We start from the raw sequence: 19,391 nt of genomic DNA on the forward strand, positions 1-19,391 counted from the left end.
TCTGCCCTCCCTCTGTCTACCTCACACCTGTCTCAGACCCCTTCTCCCTGCCCCCACCGTTCCCCACGGTCAGAGCTGCTGCCCCTCTCGAAGGCACGACCGAGGCCGCTCCCCACTCGCCTCCTTCCTCCTTCCCCCAGTAATTGGACCATCACCTCCTCTCAGGGAGCTTCTACTTTCCATCAGAAGAGCAGCAAAAATAAAAAAAAGAAAGAATTTGTGAATACCTGTGACAAAGATTGCTAGTTCGAGCTGAGGTCTAGAAAAAAACCCTGCTTTCCTGAGTCACACTCACCCCCTGCACCAAAAGAGTGGACTTTTCCCGCACCAGCTGGGCGCCCTAGGGTGCCCTCAGTTCTGACAGATCTCATGGGTGATGGTTCAACCCCTGGGATGGCCCCCACTCAGGTGCCAGGGCTAGGTTGTTACCTGTGCTTCTGACCAACCAGCTATAACACAGGGGGTCCCCTGACCTCCTCTTTGGGTTCAATTATCTGCTACAGTGGCTCACAGAACCCAGGGAAACACTCCTTACATTTACTGGCTTATTATAGTAAAGGATGTAATCTAGGAACCAGGCCGCACAGCAGGAAGCGAGCGCGAGTGGCAGGCGAGGGAGAGAAGCTTCATCCGCGCTCCCGGTCGCTTGATTTGCTACCTGAAGCACTCCCCACCACCTGTCCGCGGAAAAATGATCTTCCACAAAGCTGGTCCCTGGTGCCAAAATGGTTGGGTGCTGCTGGTCTAGGATACAAATGCCCAACTTTCAGGTGGGCACATGGTCACCTGAACTATTGATGCATTTCCCAGACTCTGCTGCAGCCGGTATAGGTGGACAGGTAAGCTGGAGATGAAGATGCATAAGCAGGAGTGGTGTCTGAGAGCTTCTGGAAATCTCCTTGCGAGCTGGGGAGTGGGCAGATGTGAAGGCTGTAGCTCCAGCAGCCACTTTGGGAGGGAAAAGAGAAGCCATGAGCAATGGGGTAGAAGCATTCTGGTCACTAGTGACCCGGGTGTGGATTTCACGTCAGCTGGGAATGCCAACCTCTGTGCTTCCTTAACATGAAATAAAATGCACTTCTGCCTTGTTTTAGCCACTGTTATTTTGGGTTTCTGTTTACGCAGCTGAAGCCAATCATGGGAATAACAAACAACACTGGCCACATCTGTGATTATTCCGAGGCAGCTGCTGCTACAGTAACCCACAGAGCCTTCGTCAGCATCCTCTACCACGTCCACGTTCTCGTGGGGGCCCTCAGTCCCCAGGCGGCTAAGAGGAACTGACCGCTCTGACCCTGCTCAGGAGGCAGCTTTCGCGTGCTCCGGGAAACCCATGACTCAGTGTCCACCTCTCATCACAGCGCCCTGTCCCCACCGGTTAACATAAAGTCCCGCCTTCCTGATCTTGTCACTTGTCACCAGGCAAGACCTCCTGGACCAGGGTCTTCTGCCCTGCAGACCACGCCATCTGTCACAGCTTCCGGGCTGCCTGTCGTGCTGAGATGCGAACAGAAAGAGATCAGGGAGGCAGAGGTCTCCAGAGGGGCCTAGAGAGGGAGACGTGCAGCGGCCACCTGCCTTTGGGCCGGTTCGAGGAGGCTCTGCATGCTCGGCATCTCCTTACACTGTGCCGTGTGGTGCCCTCTGTGGTGGGTGGCATGACCCCAGCTCTGGACATGGTGGGGAGGTGACCATCCAAGGTCACGCGGCAGGTGTGCTGCAGGTCCATCCAAACCCAACCTGTTGTCTTAACCACCTGCTCTGTGTGAAGAGGCTTCGGATGTAAACCATGTACAGCCTGTGCCCAGATACTGCTGTCAGTTCCTCGGCACCTGAAACTTCTGTGCCCCCAAGGGAGTGTGTCACCTGCCCACGAGGCCTGAACCTCGTGTGGGAGGAGCTGAGCCAGTCTGGTCACCTGCAGTTGGTTCCCAAAATGCAGCCACGCAACTGCCCAAGACAAACAGGTCCTGTATAGAAGGCAGATCCCGGAGGTACCAGAGCACCAGGGGTGGGACAGGAAGGAAAAAGAAACAAAGGCTCTGGAGAAAACCCATGTTCTCAGGGCAAGGCTGCTGGGAAAGGCCAGGCCCTCCTTCTAGACCTATCGTGTCAGCAGTCAAGCAGCTGCTTTATGAACCATTAAGCTGACTGTGCTCACTGATGATATTTTAGGTTTTGTTGAAATTCTAAGCTTGTCCATCTTTCATAATAATCCAACAATGGGTCATCCAACATGGTTACAGCTTCAGAAAGAGAGGGCAGCAAGTGTCATGTCCTATAACGTCCCCAGCAATGTTTATTTTTTCTTTAATTAATCTCCAGGGCTGCCTGGAGAGAAGCACTGCCCATGTGGATGGCGGACAGTTAGTGGGTCGGGCTCGTGTAGCTGCTGATGCGACCTGAATGGGAGGCCGCACCGGTGGCCTCTTTATTCCAAGGAAGATCCAACGATGATGACCAGAAAGCCCTGTGCTTTCCTTCCCTCTGGGCCACCACACACATGGTGGGCCAGGGCCAAGAGGACGCTGGCCACAGGACCACGGCACGTGGCTGTACAGCCCTCCCACCACCACCCGTTTGACGTCTCTGGGATGATCCTGTCCCTTAAACCTATTGTCACAGACACACCCTCTGTGTAGTATGCGGGGGGCTCCATTCAGAAGCAGCTCGGGCAAGCAGTCCATGCCGAAACCCTCGAGGTCCTCCACCCAGCCCAGGCTTGGCATTTGCAGAGGTGACCTAGCCACCCGCCCACACCGTGTCCTGGGACTATAATCATCTGCCCTCAGGGCCAGCCTTCTGTCCCTTCAGGAGTGCCCATGACAACCCCAAACGTCTCTAGAAGCATCAGACCCCTGAGGCGTAGCTTCAGGACCCGCTCAGCTCCGGAGTGAGCCCAGATGTGGAGCAGAGCAGGTCCAAGACCAGGAGGAAGACCAGGAGGGAAGAGGCCTGGTGATGGTGGCCACAGGGAGGGGCCCTGGAGAGTCAGGACCCTGAGAGAGGAGGGGCGGGGTCGCCGGCAAGGACTAGCCTCTTAGACACTGCTGAAAAGGAGGCTGTCTTGTGTCTCTTGGCTTTTCTGTAAGTACCTGGGAATCTGCTAGGACCCTCACAGGGTCTCACTCGGGTCTAACCTCTTGAGGACCAGGACAGCATCCTTGGCCGTGATGTACTCAGCACAGACCACAGGGCATCTGCTGAGTAAATGCACAACTTGCCACAATTATAAGAGTCAAATAGAATCACTGAAAATCACCAAAAGCTATGCAAAAGTGGGTGCATCACGCAGTAAGTAAATCTCCTTGTACCTGAACTTTGCATAACTGCAGGTATAAAAACTGCAAGAATTTGACGGAATAAGAAATGAAGGTTGACCCATCCCAGGGCAGAACCCCGCTGGTGGCCATGACTGTGGGTAAAGGTCTAACAGTTGGCTCTCAGGAACAAAAACATATGCATGTACATATATGTACAAGCCTATTGTAAATTCTAGTAAAGTGTCTGGAGCACATAGTTTACAAGTAATTTAAAAAATACACAACACTCTTCATTGTAATTTCCAACCAATTGATTCTCACAGAATACTTCTGTTGATTTTTGGCGAACTCTCATCTCTACAGGTAACCTAGGCCTGTAATCGATCAGCGAGGGTCCTTCCCACGCCCACGTTGGTGGATTTTTTTTTTTTCATTAACGGATAAGACAAAAATGAAGCCACGAAACTCAGTCTGATCCTCGTTCGTCAACGACTTCTTGGCTGAACTGGATTATAGTTTTCTCATACTTAAAGAATATTTCCTCCATTTTCTTGTGCTGTTCACACTGTATTGGCTTCAACACAGTATTAAGTTTAATCTGCACTGTTAACGTTTTCTCTGGCCTTTTATTGAGTCAAGACACTCTGCAAAGCAATAAATCAAGTGCTGATTTGCAGGTATGCCCACATCTGGGGTGTAAACATTCCCGCTACGACCTAGTTCAAGCCACACCTCACAGGACTGACACAGAGTGGGAGCAATGGTCAGTGGTAATTGTGGGTGGAACTAGGAAAGGGGAGACACAGTGTGTGGGGTGTCTTAGGCACACACACTGTGCACCCGATACCAAGACCAGGGATTTAATTACAGTTAGAGAACAAAAGGCGTATGTATCAGCTTCACAAATAAAAATAACCATTTGATAGGAGCTGGGAGATGAAAGGGGGAGGGAGAGGCAAAGGGGCAGGCAGGGCACCCAGCTCACCTTGCAGGACTAGAAAGAGGCCTGCGCATACTGGCGTAAACCAGCTTCCGAGGCTGCTGCTGAGTTCTCTCCTCTCGGGAGCAGAGCGCCAGGAACGGGCACCTGGCTGTCTGCTGCCCTGCGATCACTTTTGTCTGGTTCCTGGCTGCTCCCTCTGGGCCCCGGGGGTCCCCTCATCTGTTAGTCTCCTCTCCACTCCTCTTTGCTGAGCCCCTCTTACAGCACAGCACTCTAAAATAGCTTTTCTTTATTAAAATCCATTTACTCTAAAGCTCTTAGGCAGCATTATGAATACTGGTTTTAAACATTAGCCAGAGGATTACAGATAAAATAGAAACTATTTCTCAAAGAAATTTCCTCTAAAAATATACCAGTTTCTGCTCTCACCTTATTTTACGGAAGCGCATCAGAGGGAATGCTGGACCTGTGTCCAGGTGAAGGTCACTTATGCCTCTTCATGTTATTCCCAGGAATTACTCAAGAACAGATGAAAAGAAAATAGAGGGGAGTTGTCTAAAAAGAGATGTCCATGGAAACAGGTCTTCCCAGCCAGGGAACGAGAGTTTTCTGCATAAATAATTCAAATAAACCAGGACAAAAGCTGCACCGACCCTGCGGGGCTCAGGACCCTGCCGTCTGGCTGGGCGTTACTGCCCACGGAGCTTGAAAAGTCTGTACCGAAGAGTTCCGGGAGCTGTTCCATTTGCCTGTCATTCTTCCCTTGAGCTCTGAAAGGTTTTCTCTCCCAAAATTCAGTTAGTCGTTCTGGAAGAAGCTGCGGAGACAGCCCGACTGACTGGGCTACTTAACTCCGTTCAAGTTACTGAAGATGAACAGATCGCTTTAGTGTCACGGGTATTTGATTTCATTCTCCATTTGCAACAGTGAAAATTGCATGATGGCATGGTAAAATACCCCCAAATTATAATTAATTCTAATTAGCCAACAAAATCTTAGTGCACTAAAATCTTCATTAACCAGAACTGAAACAGCTAGAATTGCCATGCTGTATTCCATTTATTTATAAGAGAGAGACAGATCAAGTAGAAATACAATCTAAAACCAAATTATAATACAAATTTCAGGCAACATTCTGGGATTGGTCTAGCACTGCCCTCACCTGTAATGCAGGCCACATTCAAATTTGCCCATAGGGACCATGCCTTGGTTGACCCCTCCATCTGTCCTGCCAGGCCCAAGTCCCCTCGCCCCTCCACACCCTGGGGGCGATAGGTCCTCCCCTCTTCTTCCTGGAGGCCTTCCTCCCAGCCTACATTTCTGCCTGGGCCCAGCCACTCGTGCTCATTTCAAACGCTGGGCTGCAGGCTTAGCTGACATTCCTTCCTTGACCTTTGTTTTCACCACCTTTCAAGAATACATCACTCTTGCCTACGAGAGTTTAGGACAGGACATACCTTCCACCCACCCCCATCCCAATACCCATGGACCTCACTGCTACAGCCCCCAAATCTCAAGAAACATAACTCAAGGGGTGTGGGGAGAGGTGAGTGGGTGGGCTGTCTGGGAGCTAAGGGGCACCTCCCAGGTGGGCAAAGCATGAACAGGAAAGGCCTCTGTTACCCCACCTGGCCCACCTCACACACAAAGGGGAAAGGAGGCATCCCTCTCACCCCTCAGCCCAGACTGCATGGAGCTTGTTTGGCTATGGCAGCCCCTCTCTCCCCATTAATGGGCAGGTTAACTTCACGTGGAGGGGGTGACACCACCCATCTCAAAGTGGAAATGACCCCCAGAATCCCTTCTCGTGCGAAGACCTTCAGCGAACTGTCCAGGCCGCGGCCACCCACTCCTGTCTCTGAGGCGTCTCAGCCTATTTCCCAGGGGCTCCTTCCCCCAACTCTTCCCTGGTCTCCTTACCCCACACTCCCTTTGACCCCCAGCACTCCCTGCAGAGCCCTGGGCGGGACAAGGGGCGGAGTCCTGGCAGCCTAGGTCCCCGCGGAGAAAGGAACCCCCCCCCCCACCCCCGACCTCCAAGCAAAGCAAAAAAAATCTAACAAGGAAGCGAGGACCTTAGTTGGCCGCGGGCCTTTAGAACCCAAACGAAGCTAAGACGGACAGCAGAACCAAGGCCATTAGGACATGTTAAAGTGATGACCGTCCCTCCCTGACCATTAATATACACTTAGAAAATCGTGATTCCCATGACGTCCCTGTTAGAGAAAACCTTAGGCTGAAGATGAAAAACGACATTTCGTGTCCGTGTGGGCGATAACCCGCACTTAGAAGCTTAAAGCCGGCTGGGAATTGCGAGGGGCCCCGCGCAGGCGCAGAGCTGAGCGCCGGATCACCACACGCCTTCGCTGCCAGGGGAAGTGAGGGTTCGGTGAGAGAGGAGAGGTGGTAGAGGACATTCGGGAGGTAAGGGTCAAGATGATGGTCAGACGAGCTGAGGGGTGGGCCTTCTGCCGGCTGGAAACCCGAGTAGAGCGCATGCCTTCGAACTGGGCAGTCCGAGAAGGCCTCGGCCGGAGCAGCCGGGACCATACAAGGACTCGCAGGCGCCTCAGTGGCGACGAAGACGGCGCTGCGCAGGCGCGGTGTGATCATCGGGCCCGCGCAGGCGCAGTCTGGCGGCGGCCCCTGAGCACGCGCGGAGTGGACGCCCGTGGTTGGCAGGCGGGTTGAACAGTCTCGTCTACTGTGTCAGGTGTGTCTCGCCCGTCTCTGTCGTCAGTCATGCTTTCCGCAGGGGCGTTTGTGGTGTGCGGCCGCCGCCATGTAGGAGCCTCCGCAGGGAGCCGGCCCTGGCTTTCACGCGCGCGGCTCAGGCCTGCTCTCCCCTCGGCGCGCATCGGGGCGACGCACTCTGCTCTTCTAGCCCGCGCCGGCCGGTGACGCCATCGGAAGGCGACCGGAAGAGCCGGCGCCGCGTGTCCGTCAGACTATGGCTCCGCGTCACCTCCGCCCCTCCCCTCTTCCTGTGTCCCCTCTCCGTATCCCGTCCCTTTTTCCCTTTTCTGACTGCAAAGTGGGCCTCTTTAACCTGGTTCTGGGCCCCGTGGGGAAGAATGAGAAGCAGAGTTGGAGGCGAGGGAGCAAGGAGCGAAGGAAGGTCCTCCCTGCAGATTGTCTGCAATCAGGCCACACTTTGGTTGGAGCAGGTGCACGGATGAATTTGTCTCTTTCAAGTAAACAGGTGTTTAATAGCGATTTCACATTTATATTTAGTATGTTGTCATCACTGCTAAGAGTAGAGACCTCCCTGGTCAGCAAGGGGACCACCCAGGATGACCCATCTTACAGGGGCTCGGCCCTGGGTGCCCTGTGGGAGAGCTGGGGCCAGGCAGGCTTCTCCTGGGGTCTTGCAAGGAGGGGTTGGGGAGGGTGTGTGCCTGGCCTCTGCCCTCACCTCCCTCTTCTCCCAGCCTGCCTTAGCTAAGGTCCTCCAGCTCAGACGTTACTGTGTAGATTTAGCCTCTCCGACTTCTTCCTGTTTTTTAGTAACTCGTGACCTCGTGCACCAAGAGGAAGGTGTCCTGGAGCTGCACCCTTCCTGCGTGGGCCATGGGGGCGTGAGTGCGAGGAGTGGGTAAGACTATGGGCATTCGTGCAAAATAAATGTGTTGAAATGTTAGCTGTATGTGTTCACTTTATGTTTTGCCTTTTACCCTCATTTCAAGCCTATGGTTTATGTAAGTCGTTGTTCCAAGGATTTTAGTTTGCATTAAATCAGAATTACTCTGAAGTTAATACGTAAGCAGATTCTCGCGAAAGAAAAAAAACTAGGTGGGGAAGGGGATGCAAGGAGAGTGCTTACGAGAAGTTCTGATCTAAAAATAATCCAGAACGACCATTGCTTGCCACCTCCCCAGGGTAATTGATACATATTGTGGGGGAGTTGCTTTGAGGCTATGCCAGCATCCTGTTTCTCCTCAGATTTTTGCCCAATTTCTGGAAATAGTTATTACAGGGTTGTTTGCCTAATGGTGATATTCTATTTCCCTCATTCCTTCCTTTTTTATTTATTTATTTTTGGCTGTTCCTGGAGGCATGCAGGATCTTAGTTCCTTGACGAGGGATTGAACCCATGTCCCCTGCATTGGGAGCTTGGAGTCTTAACCACTGGACTGCCAGGGAAGTGCCCCCTTCCTCATATTTTTAGAAAAATATTTGTTTATTTATTTGGTTGAGCAGGGTCTTAGTTGCGGCTTGCCAGCTCCTTAGTTGTGGCATGCGAGCTCTTAGTTGCAGCATACATATGGAATCTAGTTCCCTGACCAGGGATTGAACCTGGGCCTCCTGCATTGGGAGCGTGGAGTCCTAACCACTTTGCCACCAGGGAAGCCGCTTCCTCATTTGTTAATAACATTTTTTCTGTAGGAAAACACTTTCTTCTGCCACATTTATTTATTTGAATATTTATATGAGTATGGACTGAGATCTTTTGGTCTATGGGAGATTAGCCAATACTGTCATTATTAATTAATGGCACACTCATTATATTAATAAGTAAAGATTACTGTTCCCTCAAATCATTCCAGCTCTGGCCATTAGGAGCCCTTGATATCAGAATCTTTGATATTTACTCCGTGAAGTCCTCAAGGATGTCCTTCTTTCCAGCATCCTGTTTGCAGCTGGAGATGTGGGGTCAGTTTGCAAGGAAAATGAAGTCGTTCAGACGGCTGGTCCCTGGAGAGACGATTTACTGCATAAATGGCGAAATCGAAGGATGAACACTGATGGTGGCAGTGATGGTAATGCGGCCATTTGTTGGGTGTATTGGGTAGTGGGTGAAGCATTTGGGACACATTATTTTATCAAACCCTCATCGTAAACCTAAGCCTCACCTTCGCCATCCTGGTTTTACCCAGGAGGAGGTTGAATCTGGGAGCCTCAGGGCCTGAGCTGGGTTCACGCTCCGTAAGAAGAGGAGGGAGGGGTTACAGGGAGCCCGTCCTTCTCCATTTGCTGGGCATCCACGCTTGGAGGGAATCCCCATCAGGCAGAGCAGTGCTGCGCTTGCCTGCGTCCTTTGCGACGGCTCCATCCTTGCAGGGCAGCTGATAAAAAGGGCCCTTTCTGGGGCTTCCCTGGTGGCGCAGTGGTTGAGAGTCCGCCTGCCAATGCAGGGGACGCGGGTTCGTGCCCCGGTCTGGGAAGATCCCACATGCCACGGAGCGGCTGGGCCCGTGAGCCATGGCCACTGAGCCTGCGCATCCGGAGCCTGTGCTCCGCAACGGGAGAGGCCACAACAGTGAGAGGCCTGCGTACCACCAAAAAAAAAAAAAAAAAAAAAAATTGCCCTTTCTGTGTGCACGTGGGCACATGTTACACCCATTCCCAGTGGAGCTCCAGGGGCTAAAAATAACCACGTGTTTTTCTGTTTTATCTAGAAAGAGGAAATGTGCAGTGTTATTTCGTAACATTTACTATTTTGGAAAACTTGAATTTTGTCTGCATGTATTTTTAAAATGTCTTTGGAGCTGTCCTTTTAGGAAAAGACATGATGCAGATTTCACCAAAGGTCCGTCTGCTTTGTTGTCCACATCTTCAGGAAACAGCTCCATGGAGAAGGGGAACCATCCCTCAACACACATGGCCAAGGGATGGACGTGCAAGCAACCCCCCAGATCAGGTCACGGGGGTCATAGGAGGAAAGCCAGCTCTCAAGGGGCCCTGGGACCTCGCATCCCAGGCCAGAGGGGAGAAGGGACCTGCCCAGGGTCCCTTGGCATGGCCTGTTCTGTGTACAAGGGGAGGCGTGCTGCCCCACGGCCACCGGCTGCCTGCAAGAGAGCCAGGCTTCATGGTCCAGGCTCAGCATCGGACCTTCCCCTGACCGCCCTTGGGCTTTGTGCGGCCTTTGTTTCTTGAGGCTTGTTTGCTGCTATGTGAGCCAGTACCGCTGAGACGCTGTCCCGGTTGTTTTTAAGGCTCCCCTGTAGGAGGCTGCCAGGCTGATGGTCACGGGCTGGTGATACCTGTGCAGCTCCCCGCCCTTCCTTCTCACTGAGACTCGGGAAGTTAAGAAATATGGAAAGAACAAACAAACAAAGTAAAGGAGACACAAGTTGCCCACAGCACAGGAAGCTGGGAACGTGGGTGTGTAATCACTGAGACCATAGGGATATTTCTGGTGAGCCAAGGGCAGAAGGACTTTGGGCAGGTGTGGGTATGGCAGCACCTGCAAGAGCGCCCTTCCTACCCTGAACCTCTTGCATGTGCAGACTTGAGCAGAGGCACCGGGATGGGGCTGGGAGGTAAGCGTTAGAATATGTGGAAAGAACAGAGAACACAAATATGTGGAAAGAACACGTTTCCTATAGATATTCAGTGGTAATTTGAAAATGTAACAGACAAGCTGAGACCTGATCTCAATAGGACAAGCTAGGAACAAAGTCATCCAGGAAGGCAGAGGCTTAATGTGAGAAAGCTCAGTGTCACTGAGGTTATAAAAATGGTGTGACAGGGCTTCCCTGGTGGTGCAGTGGTTGAGAGTCCGCCTGCCGATGCAGGGGACACGGGTTCGTGCCCCAGTCCGGGAAGATCCCACATGCCGCGGAGCGGCTGGGCCGGTGAGCCATGGCTGCTGAGCCTGCGTGTCTGGAGCCTGTGCTCCTCGATGGGAGAGGCCACAACAGTGAGAGGCCCGCATACTGCACAAAAAAAAAAAAAAAAAAAAAAAAAAAATGGTGTGACCAAGGCAGAGACAACTGTGCCCTGGAGAGCAGATTAATTCTAATGGGTTTTAAGGACTCAGGATAAGTCAAAGCAAAAATATATCTGGATCTTTCTAAACCTGCTGTATGGTTGCCACCCCCACCCCCCACCCCGCCCAAGACGGAGGTTCTCTTGTTCTGTGGATGCCCCCTGGTCGTCCAGTCCCTGCCTGACCTACACCCACTCACATGACTGACTTTCCCTTTTCATCCTAGAGCCTAGTCAGTAAAATGCCTACATGCTTGCCCCTGGTCCCCCCAGCTAGTGACTTCTAATCCTTAGAGCTAAACACCTCCACCATGGTAGCTTATCACAGGGACAGGGAGTGCCGTGCTCCTCTACTGGTTTCCCTGGTAACTCAACTGGTGAGCCAGCCTGACGTCAATTCCCCCTGTAACTGGTAATGCCCCCTCCCTCCAGGAGGGAAGACAGTCCCCACCTTGCTTCAGCCGCATAAGGTCCCTGTCCATTAAGCCACTGATGTCTCTGCCGCTGACTCCAGGCTCTCTGGTCTTGAGGCTGGGTAAGGACATGGCTCATAGGCCTGCAGGGGTCAGCCCACCACCTACTAATGTGATTCAAAGCTCATCTGGAAGGATAGGTGGACAGGAAGAACCCCAGTGTTTTAACCGAAGAGTGTCAAGTACAGAGACCCTTTATCAGATACTAAACTGGCACACGTGCCCGCTGTGGGAGTCCAGACAGGACTGAGCTCTTCTGACTCCAGAGGGTCCGTGGCTCAGGAACCCGCGCTGGATCCTTGGCAGGGCTGCGTGGTGCTGACGGTTAGAATGACGGAGTGAAGCAGGGTTATCACTCCGTTGCTTCCTGGCATGATTTTGACATAGCAGGATCCTGGTTTGCAGGGAAAATGTGGGGATTATGGAGCCATCTCGTCAGCAACACACTTTCACAGCAGATGGGAAAACACCCTCACACTGTACTTATACTCCGTGGGTTTGAGGTGGTCACACGCACAGCCTTTGAAGTAAACACACAGGCTCTTTGGCCCAGCAGTTCTACTTTGGGAATCTATCCTCGCAAAATAATGAGTGACCCCAGCCAAGCTACGTGCAGAAAGATGTTTACTTCTATATAGAACATCAGAAACAATGTAAGTACCTACCAGTCTGGAGATACATTACGATACAATCATATGGTGAAATACCATTTTGTGTTGAGTTGTGTTTGTGGCAGTGGAGTATTTCTGAGGTATAATTTCATGGGGGTAAGTTTACAGAGTAGTATGTACAGGAAAAATAGTACAGCTCAAAAAAAATGCACAGAAAAACCTGGAAGGCAGGGAGGTTTAGGAAAGGAGGCTGCCTTTGTGTGAAAGTATGTCATGTGGGAGAGGGAGGAGAGGAGGGAGGGAGGAATGGTTCCAGCAAATACAGGGAAGGAGCTTGTGGAAGACGGGGGACCCTCCCCGCCCTTTAACCCCTTCCTGACATTTCTGTCCTGTGGCTTGGCCTTTGCTTAGGTTACCAGCCCCGGGATTATAGCTCAAGTTCAGGAGCCCAGTGGCCTTTGGACTCCCTAAGCTGGACCGAGCCTGGCAGATTTCCAGGGCAGCTGGGCTGCCCGTGGGGCTCTCAGGGCAGTTCCCCAGGCTGGGCCACAGGCTCCACTACTCTCCTCGCCCGCTCCTTCCCCACGCAGTCCTCCCAGGAAGGACAGTCGTTCTCCTCCAGACCCCTCCGTTGTCCTCCTGTCCTCAGCGGGGACCCCATCACCCTGTGGAAGGGAGGTCCTTGCAGCCCAGAAGCAGGCCCAGCCCTCAGGGTGCCCCGGCCACAGTGGGCTCTGTCTGGGAAGGAAGTTCCACCCACAGGCCCAGATAGTGGCCAGGGCAGGGCCATGCTGACAGCATGGTGGACAGTGTCTTATGTCACCGGGCCTGCACGTCTTGGGTCTTGCCTGCGCCAGCCGGTCGTTTGCCGGGAACTGGAGACGCACAGGTTCTGAAATGAGACGGCGGTTGTCACCTCCATTATGTTCTAACCCCAGGATGTCTTGGCAGAGATTGTACTTGAAGGCTGGTGTACCAGGAAATCAACCTATTCTCCGGGGGCTGTGCTGCTTCTACTTGGGGTCTCTGGGTCTGGTGTGTGTGATGGGGGGACCTGACGGAGGGTTCCAGGTGCAAGAGAAGCAGCCCCACCAAGTGTCTTGCCGCAGCCCAGTGGTGCCTGTGAGCCTGGGCTCAGAACCTGGCAGTCACTCAACCTCTCGGTGCCTTGGTGTCTCCGTCTCTGAAATGGATATGATAACAGCAGCTATTTCGTAGACCTATTATGAGATATTAGTAACGAACACACGTAGAAACACCTAGAACACAGGGTGGCGTGTGGGAAACACTCCAACGTGTCAGCTAGCTGTAAAGACCAGTCATCTGTCCTGACGGTAGAAGCAGGCAGCAGTCTGCCCCTAGTGGCCTGGGGTCACCAGGAGGGCTGGTGAAGGACTCAGGGCTGGAGCTGTGCCATTGCCCATCGATGACACAGCCGCCCTCCAACTGGTCAGTCTGTAAACGACAGGCAGTGAGCAGGGTCCAGGGTCATCCCCCAAGGATTCAGTAGGCACGACCTGCCCTGTGCACCCAGTGCCCCTGTCAGTGGATCTGAGCCATCCTGCCCCTGGGAGATGAGGGAGCTGGGCTGTCACCTGAGTGTCTGCAGCTGAGGGTGGACTGACACATTCCAGGACACAGAGCTGGGGCCCAGCCCGTGGCTGCTCACTTGGATGGCGTTCCCTGAACCCCATCTGGGAGCGAGGATGGGGTGGAGCCACAGTCCTCATAAGATTGTTTCCCCTTCCTTGGATTTATGAGCCAAGCAGTGGGGTTGGAATGTGTATGATGGTGGCAAATCTGAGGGGCCTCTGGGCTCCCACGAGAGGGCAGACCCGGTAGCCTACCTCCTCCCGACAGAAGTTTCAGAGTGGACACCTGTGTCTCCTGCAGCATGGGCGGGACCCAGAGAGGGCGCACTTCCTTGTCAGTTCTGAGACTGGGGCATGTTGGACAGGGGTCTCCCACACATGCCAGGCAGCTCTCAAGAGACACGGGCAGGCCACAGCCAAAGGGAAAGGCAGATGCTTCGATGCATGTGTCGGAACAGAGGGAGCAAACCACTGGCAGGCTCAGCACGTACGTACATACGCACCTCAGGGAGGTGAGAATTAAAACTCCAGGGTTTAACACCAGCGTGAGCCGAGTCACGGCAAGGGTGTGGGGCACCAGGAGCCCTCCCATCCCGTGGGTGGGAGGGTACACGCGTAAGGTCCTAGAGCCTCTGGGCAGCCACTCGGATGTCTCTCCCAAGGCCGAGCGCACACTGACTTTGGGACCAGCGAATCCAGAGGTGTCAGGTGCCCCTCGACAGCAGAACGAAGTCACATACAACGTGGGGACAACCGGTGTGAATGCATCTCAGAAATGCCAGCTCAGTGGAGGAAGCAGGGTGCCCACAGCACAACCAGTATAGACAGGCGAATGCACCCGTGATGGCGGGAGCGTGGCTAGTAGTCATTCTTGGGGACTGGTGACTAAGGCATTTGGGAGCCTTCTAAGGTACTTGGAACGTTTTATGTCTTGGTCTGGGTGTGGATTGCACATGCGTTCTGTTTATGAAGCCCTACTCTGAGCATATCCTCACTTTATTAGCGCGACACTCGAGAAACAAAAGCGCCCTTACCAAGGGGCTGCAGTCGTGTCCCACGTGAGGCGCCTGTATGGCCTCGGACAACCCTTCCCATGTGGGCCTCAGTTTTCACGAGTGTGGAGCAAGGGGCTGGACGCAGCTGAGGAGACCTGAGCCCTGTCCACAGGCATTTTCACACTGACCTTGACGTCAGGGCTCCCGTGACCCCTGGCTGCAGGGCTCAGGGTTGGGAAATCGCACGGTGACTCACTTCCCTCAGCTCATCCAGAGCCAGCCAGGGCCTGATCTCACTTTTTCCACTTGGAGGGAGCAGCAGGGGGAGGGGCCTCTGAGTGTGGTGGGCAGGTGGGTGTCGGCGGGGGCATCCACCAGCCCTGCTAGCTGCCCCACCTGACCCTCACTCGGGACCCTGGGGATGCAGGTGCAGGGCCGTCTGTGCCCAGGACTCCCACTCTCCTTCGGGCCCCTCCCTGCAGCTGGAAGGGTCTTCTGGCCTCTGCGGAAACTTGTTATCATGATGGTTCAGAAAATCTGAGCAATTGATTAACACTCAGATCGTGAAAATTGCGATGGTTCAATGCTTTCTGTATGTCAGGCTGTGCTAGAGACTGTAGCCTTCAACACATCTGCATGCTGGGGGCTGGCCCAGGGGTGGAGAGTTGATAACATCTTTTACAGGAGAGTAAACTGAGGTCACTTGCTCAGGCCCCCAAGGTGGTCCCAGTGACCACAGCAATCTGCAACATTACACACTAGGTGCCTGCTAATTCTTCCTTTTTGCATTTTCATTGTATTTAATCTTTGTTCATCCCTTTATTTGTTTACTTATTTTAAACAGCTTTATTGAGTTATAATTCACAGACCACACAATGCACCCATTTAAAGGGTCACCTCAATGGCTTGGTTTATTCTTGGATAAGAGCAACCATCACGTGGTTTCCGTCACCACAAAGAGCAACCTATACCCTTTAGCTAATGCCCCCCCCCCCCCCCCCCCGCCGCCATGGTCAGGTTTGACTATAAAGGTTGGCGTGGTTGGCGGTGTCTAGCAAGATCCCCTTCTGGCTCGGCACAGTGACCTGCGGCCCAAGTTTCCCCTGCTCATGGCTCCTGCTTGGGCTGTGCGTCTGCCCAGCTCTGTCACAGAACAGCCGCTTAGGGGCAGGAGCGTGGGACCCGGCCTCCTCCAAGTGGCCCAGACCTGCCTGTACCTTAGAATCTCCCTGGAGTTACTGAAAACATGAATATAAAATAGGAAACAAATGGATATGCCTCATCTTAACCATTGGAAAATCACCTGGCCTAAATACCCAAGATCACAGCACAGTTTGCCCTAAAATCTCCCATGATGGGCATGGATGCTTGACCCAGCCTGGGACCCCACGGACTACACCCCACGGACTACCCCATGATGGGCCATATTAAAATAGTTCATATGGCCCAACGTGAGTGAAGACCGGGCTCTCAAATTTGAGGCGCATTAAGCTAGTGAGGGAGCAGTTATTCCTAAGCCTCTCCGTTAATCAGCCTCTTTTGGTCTGTTCTGAAATCTGGGTCATTGGTTCTGTGAGCCCATTCCAGCCGCAGAGGCCCTTGGCCCTGGGGATACCCTGGGAGGTGTTCACTGACAGCTTTGAACCAGTCATGGCTCAGATCTGCCTCAACCCTTCTTTCATTGTAGTGGTATTATTTTGAATAAACAGATTTATTTCTCAATCTGGGAGAAATCACTGCATTCGGCCAAAACAGACATGTTTTATGTTTTTTAAAATCAGCTCTACTCTGCTCAAAAAATAAAGAAAAGATGGGCAAAGACAGTCTTGGCTGTTTAGGTGACACCAAGGGAACTCCAGCGAGAAGCCCCGGGACCGAGGGCTGATCCAGTGCCAGGAAGGTCATTTCTGAGCAGGTCACAGGGTGATGAGTCAAGGAGCAGAGCTGCAATGAGTCAAGGTCACAGCTCAGAAACTCGTCAGACACCAGCTGCTGCAGGTCCTGGGCCCCCCGCGAGAAGCACGGCGTGGGGATGGGAGTGGGGAGGGGGCCGCAGGGCTGCGTTTTCCAGAGTGTGCTTCGGTGCCCTGGACATTCTCAGTCCTGGCTGCTTCCCTAAGCAAGTGACACCCTTCCTCCCTGCACAGGGGATCGCTGAATTCCAAACATTCCTCCGTCTCGGACCCTCAATTACTGCCTCTCGCATGGCTGTGTGTTAGCTGGAGCCGCTCTCACACTTTGTGCTAAGCTGGAGAGAATGGACCAGATTTTGTTCACGAGAGTTTTCTTGGATCCTGGGGAATTCTAGGCAAAAGTTTTGGATCAACACTTGGATACTCCTCCCTAGCCATACTGAGTTCCCGATGGCTCCCCAGACCCCACGCCTCTCCATCTGCAGAGACAAAGTGCACCTCCCAGCCGTGTTGTGACACTAAGCTGTTCACACCAGCACCTTTAGCCAGAAGAAATCTTGTCTCTCCTCCCAAACTCCAGAGCACAGTTTCTCCATCCCTTGAAGGTCAGAGCTATGCTCCTGAGCCTGTGGCCATTTAGGGCCAGAGCTTCTCTTTCTGATGACCATGTTCCGTGGGCCCCTAGGGTCTGGCATGGACGTGTGTGCCCATTTGGGTGTGTGGAAATGAACACGCCCAGGTGTGAGCAGCCAACACACGTGAACTTTTGACCACATGAGAACACCTGTCACCCAGGTATTACATGACCTCACGATGACATTACATAGGTGGATAAATAGGCTCAGTGACCTTGCTCGGGGTCACAGTGAGGATGGAGCCAGGATTTAAGTCCAGGTCTGTCTGACACCAAAGCGCAGATTTGTGACTACAGCTTTCTACTGCCTCCCCATGCGCACTGGCCCCTCAGCCTGATGCCCAGGGCCCAGAGAATGAATGACTGGGCTCCTACCTCAAGGAACTTACTTTTTGGAAGAGACTGACATGAAACCACCAATTCCTAGATAAAGTGGAAGGAGCAGTGATAAGTGTATGTCAAGGGTCACTATGTCTGCATGTTTGTGTCCCCCCAATTCACGTGTTAAATCCTAACACCCAACGTGACAGTGTCAGGAAGTGGGGCTCTTGGGGGTGACTGGGTCATAAGGGTAGAGCCCTCAAGAATGGAATTATGTCCCTGTAAGAGCTTCCTTGCTCCTTCCACCAGGTGAAGACAGAGTGGGAAGGAGCTGGCATGAACCAGGAAGGCTCACCACCAGTTTGGTCTGGGCTTCCAGCCTCCAGACTGTGAGCAATGAGTGTCCACTGTTTGTAACCACCAGGTATGGTGTTTGGTTATGGCAGCCAGAGCTGACTAAGACGAGGGCAGTATAGGAGCAGAGGGAGGGCCCCAGCTCAAACTGGGGGGGCCAGGCAGGCTGCCTGGGGAGTGGACATTGAGATGGGTCTTGAGCTGAAAGAAGTCCAGATGGATGAGGATATTTGAGTGGCTTTAGGCAGAGACAATAGGGTGGGTAAGGTCTGGAGCAGCCTGTGAGTACAGGAATTCAGGGACCTCTGCGTGATTTCACGTGGTACATGGGGCTGGAGGAAGCAGGAAGAACTCTTGAGCTGGGAACTGAGTAGAGGGGCTGGGAGTCAGGTGGGCAGATTGTCAACCAGAGAATCCTCTGAGTGTGGTGGGGAACTGGGACTGGCGAATCCATTGGAAGCGACTGCAGCGGCTCAGTTGAGGGCAGGAGCAGGGCCAGAGAGTGGCCATGGAGATGGAGAGGGGTGGACAAGTCAGGGGATTACTGAGAGAGAGACTCTTCGGATGATGGGGGTGGGTAGGGGGGAGAGAAGGAGGTTTGCTTTAGGAAGGAAGGGAGATGGCTGGCGGAAAAGAGCAGGTTGCTGTGTGGGAACGGGAATGTGAAAATGGAATCATTTGGGAGAGGTCCTCTCTCTCCCTCCCTTCTCTTGTACCATCTAGCCCCAGCCCTCCTCTGGCAAACCTCAGGGCTCCGAAGGGTTCCCCTCTCCCTACACTGCAGTGCGCCCTCTGTTAAGATAGTGATCTGTTTCTGAAGTCCGTTGTAGTGAAGCCATCGTGACCTTTGAAACAGATGAAATGTATACTTTTTCCAAGTGTGGCTCAAAGGATGTGACGTTTGTGCACAAGGCAGTTCTAAAAGTGGACGGGTGATTGCTGGTTCTCCTTCCTGTGATGATTTTGCAAGATCACGAACACTCACCCCTCACAGAAAACAACTGGAAAATCTGCACAAAATGCAAAACCGTGCTGCTGGAAGGCATCAGGGACTGAGCGGCAGCTGCAGACAAATTCTGGGTGGGGCTGTATGAAGAGCATTCTGTGGCTTCTAGTCTGGGGCTGGTGCAAGTGGGCGGTGCATGGGGGGAAGAGTGCTCTGGGGAAACCGAGGTTAGGGTTAGGGTACGTGTTAGGGTACGGGTTAGGGTCAGGGTACAGGTTAGGGTTAGGATTTAGGGTGAGGGTTAGGGTTAGGGTATGAGTTTAGGGCACGGTTTAGGGTTAGGGATAGGATAGGAACCCCTCATCAGATAGATATATATATTTTCCATTAAAAAAATTTTTTTTTAATGCCCGACATTGGAAGTTCTACATCTTGAGTTTTGGGTGGTTGTTTTTTTTTTTTTTTTTCTGCTGTACACGGGCCTCTCACTGTTGTGGCCTCTCCCGTTGCGGAGCACAGGCTCCAGACGCCCAGGCCCAGCAGCCATGGCTCACAGGCCCAGCCGCTCCGCGGCATGTGGGATCTTCCCGGACCGGGGCACGAACCCATGTCCCCTGCATCGGCAGGCGGAC

The 19,391-nt window shown here is 53.0% G+C and overlaps 1 protein-coding gene across 4 annotated transcripts; it reads left to right on the forward strand.

The window, feature by feature from the left end:
* The first annotated feature begins 4,575 nt into the window (after window positions 1–4,575).
* Window positions 4,576–16,267, forward strand: LOC116740861. 4 transcript variants are annotated; one of them, XM_032606869.1, is made up of 4 exons: window positions 4,576–7,400; window positions 7,714–7,801; window positions 8,833–8,966; window positions 9,767–10,784. In XM_032606869.1, the coding sequence occupies exons 1-4, from the start codon at window positions 7,157–7,159 to the stop codon at window positions 10,084–10,086; spliced, it is 786 nt and encodes a 261-aa protein (XP_032462760.1). In that variant the 5' UTR covers window positions 4,576–7,156; the 3' UTR covers window positions 10,087–10,784. The 4 variants fall into 4 exon arrangements, 2 of the variants coding, with proteins under 2 accessions (XP_032462760.1, XP_032462761.1); XM_032606870.1 differs by having other exon boundaries at window positions 4,576–7,373; window positions 9,708–10,784; XR_004345973.1 differs by having other exon boundaries at window positions 4,580–6,919; window positions 9,767–16,267.
* Window positions 16,268–19,391: the final 3,124 nt, after the last annotated feature.

Source organism: Phocoena sinus, chromosome 15, assembly GCF_008692025.1.
Source record: "Phocoena sinus isolate mPhoSin1 chromosome 15, mPhoSin1.pri, whole genome shotgun sequence".
Taxonomy (NCBI): domain Eukaryota; kingdom Metazoa; phylum Chordata; class Mammalia; order Artiodactyla; family Phocoenidae; genus Phocoena; species Phocoena sinus.